We start from the raw sequence: 20,344 nt of genomic DNA, 5'->3' as shown, positions 1-20,344 counted from the left end.
CTGGACCCCTGGGGCCTGGCAGTGCCTGGAGGTGGCTTTCATTGTCCCAGCTGGCGTCGGGTTGAGGTGTGCACGGGACGCCCCCACAGTGCTCCCGGCCTGAGCGTCCCCAGCGCCAATGTCGAGAAACGATGGGCCCAGGCTGCAGCTGCTGGCTCGCAGGGTGGCCTGGCGCAGGAGAGCGACCCTTTCTCTACCCCAGAATCCTCTTTCAGCGGGGACGAGGGCCTCTCACAATTGTGAAGGTCAGAGAAGATGATGTAGATGTTTGTGCGGGCTGTGCATGTAGACACACATGTTCACATTTCTGATATTGACAGAGCCTCATTAATTTTTTTAAAAAACCTTTGTTTTGCCCAAAATTTCAAGTATACACAAGAGTAGAGAGATTGCTATAATGGAATACAAAGGACCCCTCCCTCAGATTAAAATACTATGAACATTTGCCAGCCACATTTAATCTAAACCCCCTGCCCTGCTTCATTTCTTTGCTGGAAATTTTTAATATCCATCCCAGACATCGTGTTGTTTCTTTTATAATTGCTTCAGTAGATTTCCCTCACAACTAAACAATCACAAGACCATAGCACCTTTCTTAGTATCATCCAGCACCCAGTCTGTGTTCAGATTTCATTGATTGTGGGGAAAACAATGACCAGAAAATGATTTTTGCACGGGTCCGAATCCATTTGGTCGGGCAGGCAAAAGTGGTAGCTGCTGTGGTGAGTGATAAGTGGTACAGATGAGGACACGGGTGCACATGGCAGGTGTTGGGCCTTCCCTGTGTGGGTTTGGGTGAAGGTAGGAGAGAGGAGGCTTATTTGCGCAGTCTGAGAAGAAGACCGAGGGCGGGGCGGGGGCGTGGGGGAGGCCAAGTGGATTCGGCTGCGCAGTCACTCGCTGGGTACCCAGGGCTGGTGGTGGAGGCAGGTGGAGAGCGAAGCCTGCTCGCCTTCTTTGCTGTGCTCTTCCTGTGCTGAATTACCCTGTTTTGTAGGGAGCTCTTCAGGTTGAGTTGGCTCAATTCCTGGGGACCCGCGGCCTTATAGCCTAGAACTCCCCACCTGGTGGGTCCTTGTGGGAGCACCTCTGCAGCCTTGCCTGGGGGCCATTAGTTGTAATACAGGGGAGAGTCGCAGGCTGCCCCCAAATGGCCCCCTAACCCGGGCTGCCTTGGGGATGCAGGGCTTTGGGGTCAGGGCCAAAGGGCAGGAGCCGTCTCCCGCCATCTGGAACCCGTGAGCGTGTGCACTGGCAGCGGCACGCCAGGTTGGACGTTGCGGGTGGAGAAATGGGCTGGCAATCTCGCAGATCTTAGGTACCCACGTGGGATGCTGGGATGAAGCAGAGCTCATCACAGGATGCTGGGATGACGCAGGGCTCGTCATCTGGGGTATTTGTTTGAGGGTGATAGTTGCTTATATGTGGAATAACTGCTGGCAGCCCTTGGTGTGCTATTTTTCTAGAACTTTGGCACTATGTAATTAAAATTTAAAAATTTCCAAAATGTGTATATACTTTAAGTAATTGCCCTCCCAGGAGCTTTTCCTAAAGAAATAATGGCAGGATTTAAAAAATAGAAATGAAAACTTGGAATTAATCTAAATTTCCATGAGGGGTCTTGTTACTACGTTTCTGTGCAGCCCTGGGGAATGGGGCCACCACACAAAGGGGGGTAAAGAGCACGACGGCCACACAAGATGTGCCCGGGAGTGCGTCTCAGGCTCTGTCCTTGGGTCAGATTGTTTAACGACTTGAAGCCTCAGTTTCCCTACTTATCAAATGCGGAGAATCGTCTGTACTACGTGAGGCTGTGATGAATTCATAATGCAGTACAGCCCCTGGTATTCAGGAAGCGCCCAGGTTTGATAGCGCCATGGTAGATTTTTGTTTTCAGTGTTGTTCTCATCATCATTTTCATTGTCCTAGGCCCCTAGCACAAAACTCCATATCAAATCAATGCTTTTCAATGCCTTTTGGCAGAGGATTTTTAAAATTCCCAGCAAGCACAGTTCCTGTCCTGTTTGTATTAGCCAAGTACCCATGCCTCTTAGTAAATGCAGAGCTTTGCCCGGGAAGGACGGATGACTTGCAGGCCTCCTTGGGCGGCACCCAGAGCCAGTCATGATGCTTTCATCAAATGTCCTACAATTCCAGTTTCATGTCCCAGGATTCAGAGTTTAAGGCCTCTGTATTCTCTGAACTCACGTCTTGCTTCCTGTATCTGGTAGATTTGCAAGAGTCAACAGCCAGGCTCTTTGTCCTTTGTGCCCAGGCAGGCAATTCTTCACCGCCTCATTTGCACCAGTCCTCAGGCTTTCCTTCCTCTGAAATGACCCTTTCCATCCAGTGACACTTACTACCTAGAGCACATTTGTTTATTTTATTCATAAAGGTGGGTATTTTAGAATATTCAAAACCCAGAGAGCATTAAAGTTGAATCATCCCTTTTGCCAGTGACCATTTGGGGTTTCAGGGCTCTGAGGAGGAAAACCAAAATGTTATTTTGTCTAACTCATTCTTTTTCTAAAGGGCTTCTGAATTTCTGACAGTGAAAGCTGTTTTTGAACTCATCATGTGTATTTCAGACAGTTTCAATATCTGAGCAGCATTGCTTGGCTGATTCCTTGAAAAGAGGGCATACAATCAGATTCTGTCAGTTTTCCAGTTAAACTAGTTGGAACGCCAGCACTGCTAACTTATGAGCTGTGTGACTTTGGGCATGTCACGTGAACTCTCCTGAGCCTCTTTCCTTGTCTCTAAAATAAGAATGACCGGCAGGGTTATGTAGACTGAATGAGATGACTGTTAAGATGACACTCGTTTGCACAAGCCTTCAGGATTCTAGCACCTTCTGCGTGGCAGGCGCTGTGTTAAAGCACTGAACCTCATTTCCTATAGTCGCTCACAGAAACCTTGGGAGGTAGATGCTATTATGACTTTCATTTAATGGATGGGAAGGCACAGAGAGGTCAGGAACTTGCCCAGGTCACCCTGATCGAGTCAGAGGCGGAGCCAGGTGAGTAATCCTGGCCTGGTGATGCAACCACCATGTCCTGAGGCCGTTTCACCCTAGCGGGTGCTGAGAACTAACCCAAGGCAGGAGTCAGCCAATCCAGTGTGAACCAAGCTGTATTGGAACGCCTCCACCCCCATTTGTGCACGCCTTGCTAGGGCTGCTTTCATCTAACGTCAGCAGAGCAGAACGGTCCTGGCCGGTAAAACCTAAAATGTTTGCTCTCTGGTCCTTTACAGAGAATATTGGCTGACCCCTGGCAAAGGGCCTGTACAGAGTGGGGTTTCAATATGTGGCACTTGATTGCAGGTGACTTCAGAATTGGTTCAGGTTTCGGTCTTTGACTTAAACCGGAACCTGAGAGATTAAGAATTGTGTCCGTCTTCTTGGTGGTGATGTCTTCTCTTTGTATCTTTAAGGAGCTTTGGGCTCAGGATCTGAGCAAAGTCCGGGAGCGGATGACAAAGTTTATTGATGATACGATGAGGGAAACGGCTGAGCCCTTCTTGTTTGTTGACGAGGTGAGTGAACGGAGCCTTTTGTGCTGTCATCACTTATTTTTTTTTAGAAATTATCGTGGTATTGTATGTATAACATGAAAGTTTCCATTTTAACCATTTTTAAGTGTACAGTTCAGTGGAGTGGCCTTGATTACCTCCACAATGTTGTTCTACCATCACCACCATCCCTTCCCAGTGCTTTCATCTCTGTACCTGTTAAGCAGTAGCTCCCCATCCCCTCGTGCCTCTGATTGACTTTCTGTCTTCGTGGGCTTGCCTCTTCTGCATATCCATTCAATGTTGGTTCTTTTGTGTCTGACTTATTTCACTCAACAGGATGACTTCAGAGTTTATCCATGTTGTCTCTTGTATCATTCCTTTTTACGGTTGGGTAATAATCCATTGTATAGATGTACCATATTTTATTGGTCCATTTATTTGGCGACAGGCACTCGAGTTGTTTCCTCCTTTCGGCCCATGTGAGTAATGCCGCTGTGAGTGTCGGTGTGCAAAGATCTGTTTGACTCCCTGTGTTCAGTTCTTTGGGGTATATACCTAGGAGTAAGATTGCCCAGTCACCGTGGAGTTCTGTGTTTAACTCTGAGCAACTCCAAGCTGTTCCCCACAGCGGCTGCACCGTTTTACGTCCCCCCGAACCATGCCCGAGGGTTCCAGGTTCTCCACCACCTCGCCAGCCCTTGCCGTGACTTCTTGATTCATTTCTGCTTCCCCTGGGGTTTTTCATAGGGTTCTGTTCCCTGGGAGGACTTTGCTTTCACACGTCCCTAGACAGATTCTGTTAGTCAGGAGCTGGTTCTTTCCCAGTTTCTGGGAATCTGGGTTTTTCCTTTTTCCCCTCCTTCTCTGTGGCTGATGTCGCCTGGGTGAATTCACTGTTTTCGCCACTAGGGGGAGTCTGCTGCAGGGAGCATCCAACCCTTACAAAAGCACGTTACCAACCTTAGAAGTTTGTGGGGTGCATGCGGGCTGTGGAAACGGTGGAAATGGGCAGTGGGGGGAGAGTGGCTGGGGGAACCGGGAGCATCTGCCTGTCTTAAGATTGTCCCCAGGCAGTGGAGCTAGGAGCCAGGAGTTGGGATAGTTAACAAAATTCCTTGCCTTTCATATGTGATGATATTGGGGACATGCTCTCTCTTAAGTGGGGTCACAAGTTCCCAGATGTCCATCCTATTAATATGCCTTAGAATTTATATATGTATTGCGTGTACTTTTGCAGTAGCCAACATTTTAGCATAAACATTCAAAGGAAAATACGTACGGGTCAAGGAAGCAGATCTGTCTTCGTGCCACAGCTGAGTATCCGAAATCAAGGCTTCACTGGAACTCATGGGAGAGGATCCTTGCTGGCCTCTTCCAGCTGCTGCTGTTTGCCGATGGTCCGTGGCGCTCCTGGCTTGCCATGCATCACGCCAGCCTCTGCCTCCTCTGACCTCATGTGGCCTTCTCTCCATGCCTGCCTGCCTGTGTCCAGCTTTCCCCTTCTTAAAGGGCACCAGTTTTTGGGAAGCAGACTTGGCTCAATGGATAGGGCATCCGTCTACCACATGGGAGGTCCGTGGTTCAAACCCTGGGCCTCCTTGACCCGTATGCAGCTGGCCCACTCGCAGTGCTGATACGCGCAAGGAGTGCCATGCCACGCAGGGGTGTCCCCCGCGTAGGGGAGCCCCACGCGCAAGGAGTGCGCCCCGTAAGGAGAGCCGCTCAGCGCGAAAGAAAGAGCAGCCTACCTAGGAGGGGTGCCGCCCACACAGAGAGCTGACACAACAGGATGATGCAACAAAAAGAAGCACAGATTCCCGGTGCCACTGATAAGGATAGAAGCAGTCACAGAAGAACACACAGCGAATGGACACAGAGAGCAGACAACTGGGGTTGGGGAGGGGGAAGGAAAGGGACAGAAACAAATTAAAAAAAAAAAAAGAGCACCAGTTGTCTTGGATTGGGGCCCACCCTGCTCCAGTTTGGCCTCATCTTAGCCAATCACATCTTGAAAGACCCCGTTTCCAAGTAGGGTCCCATTTTTGGGGCCCAGGGCTAGGACTTGAACACATATTTTGGGGGGACACAGTTGAATTCAAACAACACCTTTAGGGGAATATGGCCGATTGTGGCCTGAACCTTCCGCTTTGAGGTCTGGGACTGTGCGTTCAGCTGCCCTCTCCCCTTGTTGGCACAGCCCAGAAAGAACCGGACACGGTCGTTCCCATCAAAGGGATGACTTGGTCTTTGTTGTTTGTGATGCTTGCAGTTCCTCACCTACCTGTTTTCACGAGAAAACAGCATTTGGGACGAGAGGTACGACATGGTGGACATGCAGGACATGAACAACCCCTTGTCGCATTACTGGATCTCCTCGTCACACAACACGTAAGTTTCCCGCCGAGCCTGGGAAGGGTCGGGCCGGGCAGAGGACAATATGGCGGGCACACCAATGTGCCGCTCTTGGTAAGGCGCGTTGTGAAGCTGGCGGAGGATGTGGGGCCAGGCTTCTGGGGTGGGAGGGGGTGGGGAACGGACCTCACTTTGAAGATGTCATTGCAATGATAATCCTTTATCTGTGGTCATAAAAAGCAAGGCAGCAAACCTTCATGGTTGGGACATCTCGTAGTGACCACATCAAAACAACCCGAGTAGTTGCTGAACTAATGTTTATTGAGCATCTACCCTGTGCCAGGACGCTGGGTACTGGGGTTGTAAGGGGTTAACTAGCAGGAGCAGCTCCGTCCACAGTATGTCTAGAGGGGAGAAGGTCTCCATTGAGTCTTAAAGACAAACAGGAGTTGGTAAGAAGGATGGGAGGGTAAAGCAAGGACAAGTGTTTCAGCCAGAGGATCAGCATGTGCAGAGGTTCAGGGGTTGAGTGGACTGAGAGATGTGTGTTAAGGCTGGAGTGTAGAATCTGAGAGGGTGAGTGACAGGCCAGGAGGCCAGCAGGACCTGACGGCTTCTAAGCCAGAGGGAGATGTTCAAATTTACCTCTTTGTAAGATTACCTTGATTGCCAAAAAAAAAGGAGAGTAGGTTGGAAGGGAGAGATGGGTGCTGTGATCTAGTTCCAACATTTTTGATGCCTGTCGAGTTGAGGGTGTGAAGTCTTTGGATCACGGGCATCCAGGGAGCTCTAGGGTGGTCTTTCTCCAAGCACCACTGCAGGCTGGGGTCTGAGAAGAAGCCCTGACGTTCATCCTCCAGGCAATTCCGGGGCAAGTTGACTGCCCCAGCCTTACTGTCCTGTTCATCCTTCCTCGTCATTTCCCATTGTTTTGAGAGTTTGTGTCTTAGAATGGTGAATTCTACCAAACCCAGGTGACACTTGCAAAATATCAACTCTTTTTAAAAAAATGGATATGATGAGAAGGAGAGCCCGTAAGAAGTATTTTATGGAGAATCTGGTGGACACAGTCCATGGCTTCTACATCCCACCAGTAGTTTTTGAGGCCCCTGCTGTGTGCCTGGCTCGGAGCACTGGCTGCAAGTCAGGGTCTAGTCCCCGCCACGTGGAGGCTGAGGGTCCAGCGGGCAGCCACGGGCAGTGCTTAATCTGCCGTCGGCCCCACAACGGCCAGCCTTGGCCCAGTTCTCCTCGACTGACAAGAAGGTCGAGCTCATCTTGTCCACCTCCTGCAGTGGTGGCCTGAGGCCTGGCTCGCTCCAGCATGACCGTGCTTTGGCATGTATCTGGCCCCCAGAGGCATCAGGACTTGGGGGCTCAGGCTGAGAAGTTCCCCAGCACCTCCTGAGGCACGGTCCTCTCCTTGGCTGCCGCCCTCCCTGGCCGCCACCTCCTCTCCTTCAGGTACCTCACAGGGGACCAGCTGCGGAGCGAGTCGTCCACGGAGGCGTACATCCGCTGCCTGCGCATGGGCTGCCGCTGCATTGAGCGTGAGTAGCCCCTTCCTGGGCCTGCCTGCGGGGGGATGGTGCTCAGAATTGAGTCTCACCCTGTGCAGGCTCGAGGCTTTTTCATTTCAAAGATCTCAAGAGTGGGTGTGGGTGGGACAGGCAGGAAGAACCTGGGTGCCCCTAGCAGCTACGATGAGGGATGTGGCCGTCCACAGCCAAAGGCCTTTCCTCAGAAGAGAACTGTTCCCAAGGCAAGGAGTGGCATCGAGGCTTCAGCTGGCACCACATCTGTGGTACAAACCCTTTTCCTGGCGGGTGGCAGTTTTGGGTGTGGAAAACTTGTCCTTTCAGGGTAAACGAGAGAGGCCAGTTACAAAGCCTGCTTCGCTGATTTTCTGGCCTCCCTCCGCTTCCTTGGGGCTGTTCTTAGCAGAAGGCAAATAAACGCCCTCTGTGGTAACAGGCGGCTGTTCGGTGTGTATGGGTATCCTGTGTCACCTGTGTACAGGTATCCTGTGTCACCTGTATGGGGGACCTGTGCGCAACTCTGCAAAGGAGGGTCTGGGGGCGTCCGCAGCTTGGAAGGCTGGAGGCCCTGCTTTCTTCTTCTCCTCTGTTTTTTCAAAGATTTATTTGTTTATGTATATTTATTTTTAAAAATTTATTTCTCTCCCCTTCCCCCACCCCCAGTTGTCTACTCTCTGTGTCCATTTGCTGTGTGTTCTTCTGTGTCCGCTTGCATTCTTGTCAGCAGCACTGGGAATCTGTGTCTCTTTTTGTTGCGTCATCTTGCTGCGTCATCTCTCCGTGTGTGCGGCACCACTCCTGGGCAGGCTGCACTTTTTTTGCGTGGAGCGGCTCTCCTTACGGGGCGTACTCCTTGCATGTGGGGCTCCCCTTCATGGGGGACACTCCTGCGTGGCACGGCACTCCTTGTGCGCAGCAGTGCTGTATGTGGGCCAGTTCACCACACGGGCCAGGAGGCCCTGGGTTTGAACCCCGGACCTCCCATGTGGTAGGCAGACACTCAGTTGAGCCACATCCGCTTCCTTCTTCTCCCCTCTTTTAACCTTTTCGGTTTTTACCTCTGGACCTCAGCCTAACCCAAAAAACTCATAGTGGATCTGTCTGAGAAGAGGCACAAACCACTGGTTTGGGCTCCAGTTTTATTGAAAATATGCAACGTGGTGTCATATTTTATTAGTGATTAGTCCTACGGACTGTTTCCTGATTTATTCTCTCCCCCACCCCTGCCTGAGGCAAAAACAAAAACGTAAAAACGTAAGGTTTGGAACTGCCAGCTGTGGTTCCTCTGGTGGTTGAGAATATAAGGGATGTCCACTTTCTACATATTTCTATTTCTGTTTGACTCTTTGGCCATGGGCCTTGTATTACTCAGCCAAAGGGGTGCTGATGCAAAGTGCCAGAAATCTCTTAGGTTGTATGAAGGGTATTTATTTGGGGTAGAGCTTTACAGTCACGAGGCTATAAAGCGTAAGTTATTTCCCTCACCAAAGTCTGTTGCCACTTACTGGAGCAAGATGGCTGCCAATGTCTGCAAGGGTTCAGGCTTCCTCTCCCTCTTGAGGCTCTGTGGTCCCAGCTTCTTCCAGTATCAGAAGGCCGGGATAAGTCTTGTCTGTCTCTCGGAGCTCATTTCTCTTGGGACTCAGCTGCTCTGCTCTCTCCACAAGGCCAGCTATAGACTCTCAGGTGAACGGCTCGTCTCTCTTCCCGGGCCCTCTGCCAAGTCTAATGGAGCCTTCTATCCTTCCTCACTTACCTGCTTCTCTGTGTATTTATTTCCTGGGGCTCCAGCATGGAAACTCTTTCTCCTCTTGTTTTCTCTGTGAGTCCCCACCCACCCAAGGGGCAGGACTCAGCATCCTACTGATGTGACCCAACCAAGGCCTTAATCATAATTTAATCAAGTAAGAGTGAAACCTCTGAATCTGATACAATCTAATGTACCCAGAGGAACAGACCAATTTACAAACATAATCCAATATCTATATTTGGAATTTATAAATAAAATACTACACTGCTACAAGCCTTTAAAAAGAAATTTCTCATCGCTCTGTATTTCCACAAGCAGAAAAAGCAATCCAAGGCTGAAACAGGTGAAACCAGAAAAGAAACACCTAATATATGGGTATATATATCTTGAAAAAAATAAAAGAAACGAACGCGTTCCTCTTGGACAAGTCTGTGGCATTACAAAGGGGCCTGTAATGGCAAAACCTGACTCCTCCCACGGAAGCACGGGTGCACATGCCCTCGTGTCTGGGGCCTTGCAGTTGAGCCTCTTGAGTCTGGACCTCTGTGTCCTAGGACCTGAGTGGACCCTGGGTGCTTGGGCTGATGCTGTGCTTTCGGCCAAGCAGCCGTCTCCCACCAGTGGATGCGTGGGGAGGGAGAGTGGACGGGACAGGTGTTGAGGGTGCTTCATTCCCCCACTAGTGGACTGCTGGGACGGGCCAGACGGGAAGCCCATCATCTACCACGGCTGGACGCGGACCACCAAGATCAAGTTTGACGATGTCGTGCAGGCCATCAAGGACCATGCCTTCGTCACCTCGAGGTTGGTCGGCTGATTTCTGGGTGGTCCCCTTTAGGGGGAAGGGAGCTGGGGTTTTGTAGGTACCTCCTGGGACAGGTGCACACCCAGACACACAGAGACACACACATGAAGTCCATCTTGGCCAAAGTCATCCCCAGCGAACGGTGGGGTCTCCCACAGACCCGGAGGGCTGCAGGAGGCTCTGGTGGGGAGATCCTGTTGCCCGTTAGTGACTTGTACCCCTCCCTCCCTCCTTGTTCTCAGCCCCACTTTCAGAACCCATCAAGAGTGAAAGGTGATTAAAATCCCCGTCCTGTCCCATCTCCCTCCATTCTGTGGGGCCAGCCTGTAGGCTTGCCTCTGCAGGTGGACTCCAGAGCATATGTCATGTGAGTGGGGTTCTGTACAGTGACACACCCTGGGACCAGGCTCTGTGCTGGCTGCTTTGTTCACATGATTTTCGTGGCCCCTCCCTGCAAGGTGGGCCTGGTTTTCCCAGTTTTACAGAAGAGTAAACTGAGGCCCAGAGAAGTTGACTGCGCAAGTGCCAACATTTAGGCTGGTTTCTGCCACTTCTGACTGCAGGTCTAGTCCTTTTCTGTCCAATCGGTGGAGCCCAAGCTAGGCCAGGGGTTTGTAAACTTTTCTACATGGAACCAGAGAGAACTGGTTTTGGCTTTGGGCGCAGTCTAGTTGCTGCTGCAGCTACTCAGCCCGGTGGCACTAGTGCAGAAGCAGCCACAGGTGCTCTGCAGACGGGCATGGCTGTGTGTCCGTACAACCTGGTTTGCAGGCCGCATTGGCAGGCTGCATTTGGTCTGTGGACCCTAGTTTGCCGACCACTATTGTAGGCTCCTTATACTTTCTAAGAGCCGGCCAAGAGTCATTCTGTAGCTAAAATGGAACATGATTTTTTTTTATCCCTGAAGGCACGGGGAAGGGGCCTTATGAGTTGTTTTCTGGAATCACGCTGCCTGGTTGAATCCCAGCTGTCACTTACCAGCTTGGGCAAACCACTTGCCATTCCCTGCTTTGGTTTCCACCTCTTAAAAATGGGGGTGAAAAGTGGTTGGAAGATTAAATAACACGATGCGCGTCGAGCACGTGGCATGGTGCCCGGTGCACAGTGAGCGTTCAGGACTTGGCCCGGTTAATTTTGTTGCAGTTACAGCAGGCGTTCCTCCAGCCGGCAGGGGGTGCTGCTCCAGGAAAGGACCCCTTGGAAGGCTTTTCCCGCTTGGCGGGAAAACTTTAAATCACTGCCTGCACTTGCTCCATTTAGGATGTTCCCTGGTAGCCTTAGCCCTTTGCGTCCTTTGCTGGACCAAAAAATGAAGGAGTCCAGGTTACTGGAGCCCGAGGGATTGCTGCTCGGGCTTCTTTGAGAATTTTCTTTGATTTCCAGGAATGTGGGTGATTGTGGTTGTGATTTGATACTCGTTTGAACATGATCTTAGTCACAACCAGAAGACTTTTTTTTCTGGTTCAAACAGGTCCAGATTCGCTTCTCTGACACCCATAAGGCCAGAACCCTGTCACCAAGCACATTAACATTTTTGCAGTAAAACGTACGAATATTCATACTAAGAGGGATTTTTAAACGAGACTGTAAGTAGCATCAACTCAGAGCAGATGTTACTGCCAATTGAATTTTGGCCTCAAAATTGTGAAAAGTCACTTAGTTCTTTTTTATTTTATTTATTTTTATTTTTTTATTGTCTTTTTTTTTTTTAAAGATACATAGGTCACAAAAAATGTTACATTAAAAAAAATAAGAGGTTCCTGCATACCCACACCACCACCCCACTCTTCCCACATCAACAACCTCTTTCATCATTGTGGCACATTCGTTGCATTTGGTGAACACATTTTGGAGCACTGCTGCACCACATGGGCTATAGTTTACATTGTAGTTTATATTCTCCCCTAGTCCATGCAGTGGGCCATGGCAGGATTTATAATGTCCAGCATCTGACCCTGTAGTATCATTTAGGACAACTCCAAGCTGTGCAGATGTTGGGTTTCACTACTGGTATGTGGCCCCAGGTGAGGCCCTGTTTAGGTTGGGGCCTCCCAGGCCTGGTGGGGCCGTGATGGGCTGGAGGTGATGTGTGGGCACATGATTTTATTTTCAACACCATGCATCTGTTTCTGCATTTACTTTTCATTTCTGTCAAGTGATGTGGGTCCCCACTTACAGCAGTGATGTGAGCTGCCCTTAAAATTATTTTGTTTCATAATGAATGCACTGCACAAGCCCAAATGGATGCTAGATCTAAAAAAACGCCACCAGCTTTATGATGCCTTTCTTTGACAATTGGGGAAATTTGAGTATGGACTATCTATTTGATTATTTGAGTTAATGGTAATTTTCTGAGATGTGATGGTAGTAGGGGGTAGGGCTGGCCACGTAGAAGGTCCCTGTTCTTAGGAGATGCACGTGAAGGATTTCAGGGTGAAAGGTCAGGATGTCTACATCGCCTTTCATATGGCTCAGGAAAAAGTGTATGTATGCACACAGGTGAAACATAAATATGTATGTATACAGTGTACAGGTGTACAGGTGATATATTGAAATACAGGCACACATATAGATGATACCTAAACTTATATGTGTATACATGCATGCATATGATCTGTATGTGTTTATATGCAAATGGTATGTAAATGAACAGATGTGCATACAGACATATATATACATGCTTTACATATAAATATATATATAAATCATATGTATATACACACATATAAATACATAAATATATTAAGATAAATACCTAAAATATTATATAAGTATGTAAAATATACCTATTGATGCACATGTGGAGAAAGCTAAAAGTTGGTGACTCACGGGGAAGCCTCTCCTGTATGAGTGCGTCTTGTACTGGCTTTTTCACCTTTTTTGTAGATTTGAAATAAAAAAAAAAAATTAGGGACTTTTTATTTTCAATCTAAAGAAATGTGTGCTTAGAAAGAAAGGAATTGAGAGAAGTCCCGGTAGAGGCTGTGCCTGGAGATGACGAACACCAGCGAGGTGATGCTAGAGTGCTCTCGCGTTTGGGGCATCCCAGGAAGAAGCAGCTTTAGCGTGGGGGTGGCAGACCCCACCTCCCTGGGGGGCAGTCCGCTCCTAACGGGGCGTGAGCAGGGCCCGGCCCCCGCCACCCCAGGCCGAGCAGACCCCCACTCGCTGCCGCCCGCAGCTTCCCCGTGATCCTGTCCATCGAGGAGCACTGCTGCGTGGAGCAGCAGCGCTACATGGCCAGGGTGTTCAAGGAGGTGTTTGGAGACCAGCTGCTTGTGAAGCCCACGGAGGCCAGCGCCGACCAGCTGCCCTCACCCAGCCAGCTGCGGGAGAAGGTCATCATCAAGGTAGGCCCCCCGCGGGCGCGCTGCTGACCCTCATCCGGACGGCCCGGCAGCCTGGCGCAGGCCCCAGACCCACTGCCAGTTTCCAGCCTGTGACCCTGGGCAAGGTCATTTACGCTCCCAGGGCCTCCATGCCCTTGCTGGTCACAGGGCAATGAAAACAGAACCTGCCTAAGCTGGCCACGAGCATGATGGGAATGGACGTGGGCAAAGTGTTGAGAAACCAGACCTGGCCTGTGGAAGGTGCTCCTTAAGTACTTGCTCGTTATCATTCGCTCATCCTTTTGGTGAAACTTTGCCACGCCGCTGCTGAGTCAGGCCTTGTGCCAGATACTGGGGGATCCAGGGACCCAGACACCATGCTTGCCCTCGGAAGCCCCCCTCTTGGAAAGACGGACGTGGAGGACAGTTGCCAAGTACAGGGTCATGTGTAGCAGTGGGGTGTTGGAGACGGTGGACCAAGTCCTCTGGAAGCAGTGTGTGAAGAGAGCTAGGGAGCCAAGTAGAGGCGGCAGCATATGGGTGTTTGTATGATCAGGATAGAGAATGGACATATGGTGGCTTAAAGCATGTACGAGTATTTCTTCTTAATAGGCGGGAGAATGTTCTAGAAGTATTGAGTGCTGGCCCACTTGTTTCTCAGGGACCCAGGATCCTCCCATTTTGTTGTATAATCTCCCAGGGAAGGGGTTTTCAACTGGGCTTCCGTGAACCCCCAAAGAATCTGTGGATAGAATTCAGGATGTGTTTGAAGTTAGATGGGACAAAACATTGCATCTTTATTTTAATTAGCCTGTCAGTAAAATTTAGCATTTCCTTCCATTCTGAGAGTTGCTGACAAGCCACTTGGGACTTTGTCACCAGCAGAAATCTCGCATTTCATGGTTGTAGGAGATATCTCAAAATCACGTTTAGGCTCGTCACTGCTTTGAGATCCTGGTGGTTAATAGATCAGCCTCTGGATCTTAGTAGTAAATATGTTAACGCATGTTCCTTAGAGTACTGCAAATTTGTTCTTTGTTTAATATTAGTAAACATTGCTCCAAAAAGGGCTCGGTGGACTTCCCCAGAGGTGGGGGCGCCTTTCCTGGGCAGCCACTTCCTCTCATGCTCTGTGTGTGAGAATGGAGTCACATGACCGCTCCTTCCTGCAGGGCAGGCTGGGATATGAAGTCTCCGCCTGGGCAGCCATTAATGGCAGAGCTGGCAGGCTGGCGGGGAAGGAGAAGCGGCAGTTTACCAGGCAGAGAAGGGCGAGGCCTTCCAGGCTGCGGGAACACCACGTGCCAAGCTGTGGTGGCGCGGGACACGCGGCACGTCCCCTCAGCCCGCTGGGCCGCCAGGACGCATCGCGCCCATTCCCTCTGCCCCCGGAGGCCGAGTGGGGAGACCCTAAACAGGGAAGCGCCAGCCATTGGGGAGGGGGTTTTGGCCGAGGCCGGTGGAAGAGGGGTCGCCCTGGGGCGAGTGGGTCGGTCGAGTTGGGAGTGTTTGGCTAGGACCCCCAGCTCCTGGGGCAGTTTTCACCGAGAGGCCGATGGAAGCTTCTGGCGGTGGAGGCAGGGCAGGAGGGGGCCAGGGCTTGTCGGGCGCTTGTCCACCGAGGCTTCCCACCGGTTGGGGCGGAGCACCCCTTTCTATTTCAGGAAAAGAGCGTTTTGTTTCAGAATCACTGTGTGCTGGGCCCATGTGTATTTTCTTATTCATTCTCATCACAGACCTGTAAACTGGGTAATCCCAGCCCCCCACCCCACACCCACTTTACAGATGTGGACACTGGGGTGTAGAGGTCAAGGGGCTCAGCCAAGGTCACACAGTTTGTCCTTGCCAGGGAACTAATTCAAGGCCAGGTCTGCCTCCCCGGCTGCTTTCCTGGCCTGTGCCAGGCTGCCGTTGAAGGGTTAGAAACCAGTGTCTTTCCTGTTTACACATCTCCCTCGCGCCCACGGTCTTGTGTGGTCCTGCAGGGCTGTTGCTATCCTATTTTACGGTGGACGTTATTGAGGCTTGGAGAGATTACGTCACCAGGGCAAGGTGACAGAGCTAGTCAGGTGGCAGGCCCGAATTCAAGGCTGGGCCTGATTCCAGATCCGGGGTCTGCGCCGCTGTGCTGCCGTAAGCCGCGACTCAGGGAAGCTTGCCTGCTGGGCGGTGGCTCCCAGGAGAGGCTGGCCTGTGCATTGCCTTCTTGCAGGTGATGCACGTGAGGCTGGAGGAGCACGGCCACTTGCCCCAGGGCCCACGGCTGCCCCGACTGCTGGGTGCTCTTCGCGTTTGCCCGCTGGCGGCCTGGGCTGCCTGGGGTCCTGTGTTCCCTCTCAGTGCCCGGCGCCCCAGCAGGGTTACTTGTGCCCCAGACATTTCTCATGCACTTCCGGTGTGATGAGCACCGTTCTGGGCACTGGAGACTCAACAGGGCGCACACCAAAGTCCCTACCTCCCTGGAGCTCTTAGTCGAGTGGGACCACAGAAGGAAGACGAGGGGACAGATAGCTGTCGGGAGCACATAGGGCTAAGACCTGAGAAAAACGCAGCAGGATGGAGGGCTGGAGAGTGACAAAGATGAGACGGGAGGGGCAAGCTATTTTCAGAGCAAGGATTCAGAGTAGGCTTCTTGGAGGAGGCGACAGTGAGCACAGCCCTGCGTCTAGTGAGAGACAAGCCAGGCCCAGAGAACAGCAAGTGCCGAGGCCCTGGGGCTGGAGGGGTGCGTAACTACTTGCCGACTCACGGAGCCCAGATTTGGGACACATGCACATGTCTTTTTCCTCAGCACAAGAAGCTGGGCCCCCGAGGTGACGTGGACATCAACGTGGAAGACAAGAAGGATGAGCACAAGCAGCAGGGCGAACTGTACATGTGGGATTCCATTGACCAGGTGGGCCGGGGCCCTCCTCGCCCCCAGCCCTCTCTCGGCCCCCCAGGGCTTCCGGGGCCTGCTGGAGAACTCCGGGAGCTTCCTGTCTTCCTCCCACTTTGACCCCAGTGAAGTTTTGCCAAGTAGATTTATCTTCATTATGAGACTTTATATATATTTTTTGTATTGTTAGTGTTTTATTTCGAAATGATTTTGTATTTTTAAAATGTTGTGAAAAAATGGCAGACAGTTGCCTTAAACCCCCTACCCAGCTTCCCCAGATCTTAGCATGCTATGTGATCCCAGTACAATTCCCGAGCTTGCGCCAGGTTTTCCACTTGGTCCACTCAAGTCCTTTTCCTGGCCCAGCATCCAGGCCAGGTTCCCACGATGCATTGAGTTGTCCAGACTTTTTTTTTTTTTAAATGTTTATTTTTATTGATTTCTCTCCCCCTCCCCCTTCACACCCCAGTTGTCTGTTTTCTGTGTCCATTCGCTGTGTGTTCTTCTGTGTCCGCTTCTGTTCCTGTCAGCAGCACCAGGAATCTGTGTTTCTTTTTGTTGTGTCATCTTGCTGTGTCAACTCTTTGTATGTGCAGTGCCACTCCTGGGCAGGCTGAACTTTCTTTCTCACTGGGTGGCTCTCCTAATGGGGCACACTCCTTGTGTGTGGGGTTCCCCTACATGGGGACACCCCTGCGTGGCAGGGCACTCCTTATGCGCAACAGCACTGTATGTGGGCCAGCTCCACACGGGTCAAGGAGGCCTGGGGTTTGAACCGCGGACCTCCCATGTGGTAGGCGGATGCCCTAACCACTGGGCCAAGTCTGCTTCCCTGTCCAGACTTTTTAGCGTCTTTCAGTCTGGACGGTTCTGCCTGAAATCTTTATTTTTCATGAGGCTAAGACAGTCCCTTCTCATATCACTTCACTTAGTAGGCAAATCCATTTGGGTGTATTTTCACACATTTGCCCTAGAAATAAACATAAAAAAATGTTAAAATTGAAATAAGAAAATTAAGGCACAAGTACACGTCAAAGAATTGGTTTCTAGACAAACTGTCTGAAAAGTCCCCAAAATATGAAAAAGTAGAAGAAATAGAAGACAGTCCTGAGAACATGCAAAGCAGCCCCACTCTTCATGAAAGGCTGCAAATTAAATACATATGCAACCGAGATTCACCAAAGAGTCATATCTACCCATAGATGGACTGACTAAAAAAATCCTTAAAATGCCAAAATAAACCCAAATTGAGTAGATACTTAAAAAAAATGCCTCAAGGAGGAGCAGATTTGGTGAAATCACCACAAATGATCAGAAACGAAACTGGGAAAGGTGAATCCCCGGTGAATGGCAGGGGGACCCCAGGCAGGGACAAAGGGCAGCACCGCGTCCCAGAGTGGGGGTGGCCTGCGGGGAGGTTGATGCGGGTCTCGCTTCTCAGAAATGGACTCGGCACTACTGCGCCATCGCCGACGCCAAGCTTTCCTTCAGTGACGACATCGAGCAGACCGTAGAAGAGGAAGCGCCCCAGGTAGGTGGCTGCCCTGAGCCCTTCCTTCCCAGGTAGGTGGCTGCCCCGGGCCCTTCCCAGGTAGGTGACTGCCCCAGGCCCTTCCCAGGTAGGTGGCTGCCCCGGGCCCTTCTAGGTAGGTGGCTGCCCCGGGCCCTTCCTTCCCAGGTAGGTGGCTGCCCCGGGCCCTTCCTTCCCAGGTAGGTGGCCGCCCCGGGCCCTTCCTTCCCAGGTAGGTGGCCGCCCTGGGCCCTCACTTCCCAGGTAGGTGGCTGCCCCGGGCCCTTCCTTCCCAGGTAGGTGGCTGCCCCGGGCCCTCACTTCCCAGGTAGGTGGCTGCCCCGGGCCCTTCCCAGGTAGGTGGCTGCCCCGGGCCCTTCCTTCCCAGGTAGGTGGCTGTCCCGGGCCCTTCCTTCCCAGGTAGGTGGCTGCCCCGGGCCCCCACTTCCCAGGTAGGTGGCTGTCCTGGGTCCCCACTTCCCAGGTAGGTGGCTGTCCCGGGCCCTTCCTTCCCAGGTAGGTGGCTGTCCTGGGCCCTCACTTCCCAGGTAGGAGGCTGCCCTGGGCCTACTCCAGAACTGGGCTTCTCTGGCCCTCCTGGCAGGCTGAAGCCTGGCTGTTCTGCTCTGGTTGGCTGTTGGCCCAGGTGTTTGACCAGTAGGGTTGGAGGCTTGCTCCTCATCTCATTGGCCAGTGCTTGCCTGGCTGACGTGGACATTGGGGTGCTCGCTCCAGCCCCATCACCCGGCCTGGTCCCGGGCCCTCCTGTCCTCTCCCTTTGGCAGTTTTCCATCAGGTCCTAGTTCTTGAGTTCAACTCCCGAAATCTTATGGCCCTCAGACTTCCCATAGGTTCTAGGTAAGGGCCCAGCTGGAGGCCCCTTACCCCAGGTCTCAGGACTCCAGGAGGCCACCCAGAATGGGGGCTGGCAGGAGTGGGAGGCAGGCGGTGGAGGTGAGCGGAAGCCGTCTTCCAGGCCCCCCGGGCTGAGGGCAAGCCGAGGCGGGCCCTGACCGGCGAGCAGGCAGCCGGTCGCCGAGTCGCCATGGCTGGGGGTCCTGTGCTCTGGGCCCGGCTGCTCCGGGTGGCCTCCAGAAACCCTCCCTCTGTTTGTGGCCCAGGACATCCCCCCCACGGAGCTGCATTTTGGGGAGAAGTGGTTCCACAAAAAGGTGGAGAAGAGGACGAGCGCCGAGAAGCTGCTGCAGGAGTACTGCGCCGAGACGGGGGGCAAGGACGGGACCTTCCTGGTGCGGGAGAGCGAGTCCTTCCCCAACAAGTACACCCTGTCCTTCTGGTAAGTGGCCCCTCGGCCCAGGTGCTGCCTGCCCCGCACGGTCGGCCAGGCGGGAGCCGCGGTGCGCTGGGGAAGCCCGCGGGCCGGGCTCCCAGGCTTTCATCTCGGGGGCTGTGTGGGGCCCCTCACCTCGCACCAGTATACGAGGTCCACGGCCTGTGAGTGCAGCCTTGAAACCATCAAAAGAAACGCAGAAAGGCCCAAGAAGGTCAAAATCGTAGCAGTCACCAGAAAGACAGGGTCAGGGTCTGTGCGCGCATGGCGCAGCCTCACCTGCCCGCCTGGTCCTGGCAGGTCTCCCAGCCCCCCAGAACCTCCCTCTTCTTAAGAACGGGGAGCCTAAAGGTGGCAAGGTTACTCACCTGCCCGTCCGCCCCCCACCCATGCCCCGTGGAGGACGTGTCCTGGGCGCATCATTCACAGTGACAGCGGCCCAGGTCGCTGGCCTGTGGGGTTGATAGAGTCTGGTGGGGGAGATGGACAGTCAACAGCCAGTCACCAGATGATGTATAATTACAGGTGTGTTCGGTGCCATCAAGGAAAAAATGCCAGGTGTTGTGACAGAGGGGACGAATGCAGCGTGGGGGGGCTTCTGAAAAAGTCCACCTCATGGAGTGGGGGGTGGGGGGTGGTCAGGAAAGTCTTCCCGCAAGAGGAAGCATTGCAGATGAGACCCTAGGATAACACTGAATGACGAGCATGTAAGATAGCGGTGACAGCCAGCTCCTGTGTAAAGCTTACCCTGCCAGGAGCACAGCAGGCTCGTTTTACGGGCAATGTCGGGACTCTCGAGGCAGATATTGTTATTATTCTTGTGCTGTTGGCCGTGTCTTCTCACCAGGATAATAAAACCGAGGCTCGGACACGTCAGGTGCCTTGCTCAAGGTCACTGGGCTCCTAAGTGGCAGGGTTGGGATTTGAACCCAGCAGTCTGGCTTCAGAGTTGGAGTCACAACGTGAAAGAACGCAGTGGGTGGTGGGAAGTCAGTAGACTGTCCTGGAAGGAGGCCAAAGGAGCGGCCTGTCCCGGGGCCCCCGTGCTGTTAGCCGAGGGTGGGCACCCGGGGGCGCCGCGGGCCGCGCTGACCGCCCCCTCCCCGCAGGCGGTCGGGCCGGGTCCAGCACTGCCTCATCCGCTCCACCATGGAGGGCGGGAGCCTGAAGTACTACCTGACTGACAACCTGCTCTTCAGCAGCGTCTACGCGCTCATCCAGCACTACCGCGAGAGCCACCTGCGCTGCGCCGAGTTCGAGCTGCGCCTCACCGACCCCGTGCCCAACCCCAACCCGCACGAGTCCCAGCCGTACGTCCGCGGCGCGTTCCCAAGTCAGGCCACCCGCCTCCTGGGGGCGCGGGGGCTTCCGTGCA

At 52.5% G+C, this 20,344-nt stretch overlaps 1 protein-coding gene across 1 annotated transcript in view; it reads left to right on the top strand.

Annotated features, from left to right (window-relative positions):
- The window catches only part of PLCG2 (phospholipase C gamma 2), a 169,759-nt gene that overhangs the window by 89,607 nt on the left and 59,808 nt on the right, over window positions 1-20,344 (top strand). Inside the window, exons 10-18 of the mRNA XM_004468949.3 lie at window positions 3,436-3,537; window positions 5,786-5,904; window positions 7,333-7,418; window positions 9,840-9,960; window positions 13,143-13,311; window positions 16,082-16,186; window positions 17,610-17,699; window positions 18,800-18,975; window positions 20,079-20,279. Of these exons, the coding sequence (XP_004469006.2) occupies window positions 3,436-3,537; window positions 5,786-5,904; window positions 7,333-7,418; window positions 9,840-9,960; window positions 13,143-13,311; window positions 16,082-16,186; window positions 17,610-17,699; window positions 18,800-18,975; window positions 20,079-20,279 (1,169 nt within the window). The remainder of the gene's footprint in view (window positions 1-3,435; window positions 3,538-5,785; window positions 5,905-7,332; window positions 7,419-9,839; window positions 9,961-13,142; window positions 13,312-16,081; window positions 16,187-17,609; window positions 17,700-18,799; window positions 18,976-20,078; window positions 20,280-20,344) is intronic.

This window comes from Dasypus novemcinctus, chromosome 18, assembly GCF_030445035.2.
Source record: "Dasypus novemcinctus isolate mDasNov1 chromosome 18, mDasNov1.1.hap2, whole genome shotgun sequence".
Classification (NCBI taxonomy): domain Eukaryota; kingdom Metazoa; phylum Chordata; class Mammalia; order Cingulata; family Dasypodidae; genus Dasypus; species Dasypus novemcinctus.
Note: the sequence above shows the minus strand (reverse complement) of the source record. Positions and strands in the feature narration are given on the sequence as shown.